The sequence below is a fragment of the Ctenocephalides felis genome, unplaced genomic scaffold (genome assembly GCF_003426905.1).
Source record: "Ctenocephalides felis isolate EL2017-DRISC unplaced genomic scaffold, ASM342690v1 CF-g0.4_SCAFFOLD_01886, whole genome shotgun sequence".
Lineage (NCBI taxonomy): Eukaryota > Metazoa > Arthropoda > Insecta > Siphonaptera > Pulicidae > Ctenocephalides > Ctenocephalides felis.
The window spans coordinates 153,720,101-153,726,435 of record NW_020538040.1 but is presented as its reverse complement, the minus strand read 5'-3'; the positions used below and the strand labels follow the sequence as shown (position 1 = coordinate 153,726,435).

The window sequence follows — 6,335 nt, the reverse complement described above, 5'->3', positions numbered from 1 at the left end:
TTGTTGATAAATTATTAAATGTGTGCATATATGTATGTAAATTTAAAATTATTTTAAATGATATTTCAGATCAAGTCGAAGAATTCAAATATTATGTGCCTCATCAGCCTGTCATGCAATCGATTTGCACGTTGGTCTTGGAAGAGTGCATTCAAATGGAAGAAATACCTCCGTCAACAACGCAGGATGATATTGACATTTTGGCAACAAACCAGAATGATAATAATTGTTTAGCAACAAACCAGGATGATGATGATTGTTTAGCAACAAACCAGGATGATAATGATTGCTTAGCAACAAACCAGGAAGATAATAATTGTTTGGCAATAAACCAGGATGATATTGAAAAATGTGACGCCAACAATGCTAATCCAACGTATGCAAACAAATGCATTAGCATACCACTCCCGGAAGATATACATTCTCATAATATTCCGACCGGCAAAAATTTTGCAACCATGGTAGCCGGAAAAGTTCCTCGACGATTTACTAATTGTAGGACTAGGATTGTTGATATTCTAGATCTTGACTTGAGTCTCGACTGAGATTTCGAAACAGTCTGCCTATGAATTCTGAACCTAATATTCCTGTTCATCGCTGTTACCAACAAGAGTCGATGATATATAGTATCTTATATGTTTAACTTTTAAGTAATACATATTTAAAACATTATTATGTTATAATGTTTAAGACTGAAGTAACCGAATTGAATTGTAGAATACTGATTGCAAAACTGAACATGTTATTTGATATGGAATGTTACTTTTATAATATGAATAAATAAATTTTATTATATTACATATAATAACCACTGAACTACATCCCTCACATCGAACAATGCGCATATTTTGTAACGTCCGAATCGAGCTCATTGAAAAATTTTATTGTACATTCCCAATGTTAACCCTTTGGGATTATATACTTGTAATAGTAATTTTGTATTGGATTATTAGAACAGTGTTATTACAGTTGTATTAGAAACAAAATTGCAGTTATTTCTTAAACTATAGATGACTAAATTAAGAAATTTTGATTCGCTCTTCTATATAGGTTAAATTTGTCTTCTTGATAGAAAATTTAAAATATTTTGTTTATTTAATCTGCATAAAAGTTACAAGAACAAAAACTTGCAGAACGATTTTTTTGATAAAATCTAATAAAATTTATTTATACTCTAGCGAAGTTAAACATTGCTTTATAATATTCATTACATCTAAATACGTCGTAAAAAGAGAAATTCTAGCACAACAGCTCGTGAGTGATAGAAAAGTAGTTTTATTTCATAATTGACAAAAGTCAAATTAATCATGAAAACTTTGTAGCAATTTAATTTAATTTAAGAAAAAAATAATTTATGATTTCTTAGTGCTTGTCACTTAATTTTTTCTTTATTTGAAATCATTAATCTTGCTTCTATATCTCTGCATCAATAAAATAATAACCTAGGAAACTATAGCTTAATTATGCAATTTTCGAATAGACTGTGCGAGTTAAGAAATATAAATTCGATCAAATATTATAGTTTGCTAAATGAGTCCAAAGATTTGGCGGAAGAATGCAGGGTAACAACTGTATTTAAAACCTTATTTCTAAGTTATCTTGGGTCAATACACAAATTTCTGTCACTTCCCCATGACGAGTATATTCGTCAATCATCGGTAACTGCTTCAAGAAACACATAATAACGCTTCCGAAAAACTGATCCGAAATTCAATTGTTTGGTTTTCGCGAAACCCAGTTTTCGCGAAACAATAAAAGCAGGGTTTTCTTGTCTCTTTCAGTTAGCTCAAATAAAATTTCTCATAAAAATCACTCAATATATCTTTTTGAAAAAAATAATTTTCTTTGTGAAAATTTTTTGAATATACTTTGATATAAGTTTTCAACTAAAAATTATTAAATTTAAATTGAAATTGTGATGACGTATATCCTATCAGTTTTAAATAATACCATTTCATGCTTATGCACACGGCTCATGGCAATGCGTCCGGTAAAAAACAACTTTATTTTACAAATATCTTCAAATTCGATCGAATAGTTCGATCATTCAACAACTGTTTTGACTTGGATCAAAATAATTATGATCAATAAAATGAATGGACCGGCAAAGTGTAATTCTGAAATTCAAATGAATTTAGTTCTTTGACGAACTTCATAGAAGCAAGACACTTCTCTAACTTTAATAATTACATCAAACTCTAACAAAAACCAGTTAGTTTTTTTCATTATTGCAATTATTAATAATTACCAAAATTGAAATGCAGTTTTTCAGTGATAAATTTTCATACATCAGAGACTTTTTTACTTTTATTGGCAAAGCTTTGTGTTGGAACAAGAAAGAAGGTAAGTGTTTGAACATAATTTGAGAAAATAATTATAAAAAAATATCATTGCATAGTACATTTAATGGTTTTATGACATACTTATATTCTTATGTGCTATATATTTTATAATAAATTATAGAATGTTCGTTTCATGCAAATGAAAAGGTATATCATATTTAAATACCGAAGTAAACCAATATAAACAAGTGAACTGTGGCTCTCTATTTTAAATCGTTAAATTGCGCTGATAAGAACTTGGTTGAAAAATATTGGTTTAATTTTGAAAATTGAAAGTTCAATTAAATATTACACGTATCTATAAAAACAAGAATTAAAATTGTAAATTAAATTTTTGTAGTTTCACATTTTTTTATTTTAGCGGCCTACACAAAGTATTCTAAATGAAATTTCAGATTATGTTGTGTGTTTCTCAAAAAAGCGATTTTAATTAAGCAGTGGTCACATTATTTATACACATACTGAGTACACTCAAAATTTACATATAATTTACAATCTTATAGATCTAATGTCCGAAAATCTAGAGTAAACGAAATAGCAATAAAAATACGTTTATAAATATTACGTTGAAAAGATTGTAGTGGAAATTTCATTTGATAATAATATCAAATTGTCAGTTACTAAATTAAGACTGCATTTTGTTATGGAAAACAGAACGAATCTGATACTTACGATTTGTGGCAAAAATAATGTTGTAAAACTATCGGAGCTAATTGTCGTTAAAGTAGTAAATATGTGCATGTATGTTCGTAAAAATTACTTAATATAATATTGAATGATATTTCAGATCTAATGGAAGAATTCAAAAATAATGTGCCTCAAATGGAAGAAATACCTCAGCCAACAAATCAGAATAATGTTGACCTTTCGGGAACAAACCAGGATGATATTAACCTTTCGCTAACAAACCAGGATAATATTGACCTTTTGCTAATAAACCAGGATAATATTGACCTTTCGGGAACAAACCAGGATAATACTGATATTTTGGGAGAAAACTGGGATAATATTGATCTTTCGGGAACAAACCAAGATGATATTGATCTTTCGCTAACAAACCAGGATAATATTGACCTTTCGGAAGCAAACCAGGATGATACTGATAGTTCGGGAGAAAACTGGGATGATATTGACCTTTCAGCAACAAACCAGGATGATATTGATATTTTCGGAGAGATCTGGAATATTATTAATCTTTTGGGAACAAACCAGGATAATATTGACCTTTCGCTAACAAACCAGGATGATATTGACCTTTCGCTAATAAACCAGGATAATATTGACCTTTCGGGAACAAACCAGGATGATACTGATATTTCGGGAGAAAACTGGGATGATATTGACCTTTCTGCAGCAAACCAGGATGATATTGATATTTTGGGAGAAATCTGGAATATTATTGATTTTTCGGGAACAAAACAAGATGATATCGACCTTTTGGGAACAAACCAGGATGACATTGACTTTTTGGCAAAAAATCAGAATGATATTGACTTTTTGGCAACAAACCAGGATAATATTGACTGTTTAGCTACAAATCGGGATGATATTGACAAATGTGATGCCAAAAATACTAATCCAACTCATGTTAATCTTCCGCTCCCGATAGACTTACATTCTCATAACCTTCCGACTGACAAAAAATTCGTAACCATGGAAGCCGGAGAACTTCCGCAAACATTTACTAAATTTAGGAGTGTTAGAGAGATGGTAAAAAGATTAGAAAGTGTCAAAGAAGAATCCATGAAAAATATTTCGCTTGTAGCTTCCACTAAACCTAAGATTGATATATTTAATTGATATATTCTCGACTGGGATTTCGGAAAATTTCGCCTATGAATTCTGACCTAATATACTCTTTCATCACTGTTACTAACAATAGCCGATGATATATATTATCTTATATTTTAAGTTTAACTAACTCTTTTGAATAAAACTTTTTATTTTACTTGGTATAAGATTGTACTAACCAAATTTTGAATTGTAGAATACTGATTGAACTTAACATGTTATTTGATACGCAATGTAACTTTCTGAATATGAACAAATAAATTTTAATAAGTTATATATTACATATATATTAACCAGTAAACTATCATCAAACCTCATTTACAGAAAACAGTGCGCATAGATTTGTGACGTCTAAATCGAACTCAATCGAGTATATTTGTCAATCACAAGGTAAGTTGCGCTAGTAAGATATAGGATAAAAAATATGGGTTTATTCAACAAATTAAAATATTTTATTACTATAAAGGGATTAAATGCAATGGAATTTACATTTAAATGTAAGACAATAAGGATAGTTTTTGATAAAAAGCAAAAACTATTTTTAAAATAAATAGCAGAAAATGTTATTTAAATAGCTAAAATTCATTCTTCTTGATTTAGTATCCACATTCCGTGAAGTTCATGTAACTTGCCTTAAGGTAAATTGTCTCTCACAACTACTTATTTTATACCGTCATAGCCTGAAAATATGCTAAATAACTAGACATTTCAGAACTTTCAAAATATAATTAGTTTTCTTTCCAAAACTTTCAATTTAAAAACTGATCACAGTTTCATACGTATGACAAATATACTCGTCAATACACGAAATTCAACCACTTTTCCAAGACGTGTATATCCGTCAATCACAGTAAATTTGTTAAAACTGCTTTGAGTGCGTCCTTGATATAATAATAGAGATATCTTTTGTTAGGGATACAAATACTTCAGTTGCGATTTTTAACAGATAGGTAGCACTGGCTACTATGAAAAGCAGCGGCATTCACTTCAAATGTTTTCGGAGAATATATATTATATCATCTCCATTTTTACTTGTTTGTAAATGATCATCTTTATTATCACTGCTTCAATAAGTATTATAAACAGAACGAATGAATTTTTCCGGGAAGCGAAAAATTGCATTTAAAGCTTATATTTACCATATACGCAATTTTGATTCAAATTATATATGAGCCAAGTTCTTCAATGCTGCGCATAGAAATACTACATACTGTAGAAAATATCTTATAGTGATTATTTTCATATTATTAACTTCCCGTAGGGCAAGTTATAGTAATCTCAAAAAAAACGAAAATGAAAATTTTTGCATTTCTCGACGTTTTAAAGGTTTCTGAATATTTTGGCATACCTTAGATTAAAATTAAAAAATGGATGTGTGTGTGTGTGTGTATGTATGTGCGGATACAAATTTTCGACGATTTCGGGAACACCAATCAACCGATTTGAATAATTCAAGAAACATTCGATTCGTATTGATAAGGAGACGTGCTGATTAGTTTTTGGCGAAGTCACGTCTAGCCGTTCCGAAGAAAAAATGCCGAAAACGGTAACTCAGTTTTTGAGAGAACGGAGCGTCCGATTTTAATAATTCAAAAACATTTTACTTGTATTGACAAGGTGGACAACCGATCAAATTTTCATAAAGGCAGGTCTAGCGGTTTCAGAGATCTAACGAGAAAAGTAAAAAAAAAATGTCATTTGGCGGTCAAAAATGATCATTAGACATATGCACATCAAATTATCAGATATTTTATAGAGATTTTGACAATAAGTATAAATTTGCTTTACATTCCTATGGGTTCCGTACCAATGTTTACGCGTTAGACGTCGACGCGGCTTGATATTTCGTCTTTATGCAGTTAAAGCAGTACGATTGCTTTGAAAAAAGTTTAGATCTTTCAAAATATGTCAAAATAAAGAAAACATTTTTTTTCAAAAAACAAAATTAAAAAAAAAAAATTCTAATTATAGTCTAATTGTTTGTCAAAAATCTTATTTTTTCGAAGTAAATTTTTTTCAAAAATGTTAATCGTTTTTAAAAAAATAATAATTTTTGGTACGGGAAGTTCCAGCAATTTGTCCTAAGGCACGATGCCTTAATTGCCTTAAGACAGAATTCCACTTACAGCTAGTTTCACCTATAGTTTATTTTTGCCAGAAATAATTGTATGTTTTCTGGTTTATTTTTTCCAGAAATAATTG

The 6,335-nt window shown here is 29.7% G+C and overlaps 1 protein-coding gene across 1 annotated transcript; it reads left to right on the top strand.

The window, feature by feature from the left end:
* The first annotated feature begins 3,134 nt into the window (after positions 1–3,134).
* LOC113376085 (uncharacterized protein in mobD 3'region-like) lies at positions 3,135–4,142 on the top strand. The gene has a single exon (XM_026616011.1). It carries the CDS (start codon positions 3,135–3,137, stop codon positions 4,140–4,142), a length of 1,008 nt encoding a protein of 335 aa, XP_026471796.1.
* The last annotated feature ends 2,193 nt before the right edge of the window (positions 4,143–6,335 follow it).

What these genes read in the sequence shown, in the direction of transcription:
- LOC113376085 (XM_026616011.1), top strand. Translation starts at nt 3,135, where the DNA reads ATGGAAGAATTCAAAAATAATGTGCCTCAAATGGAAGAAATACCTCAG.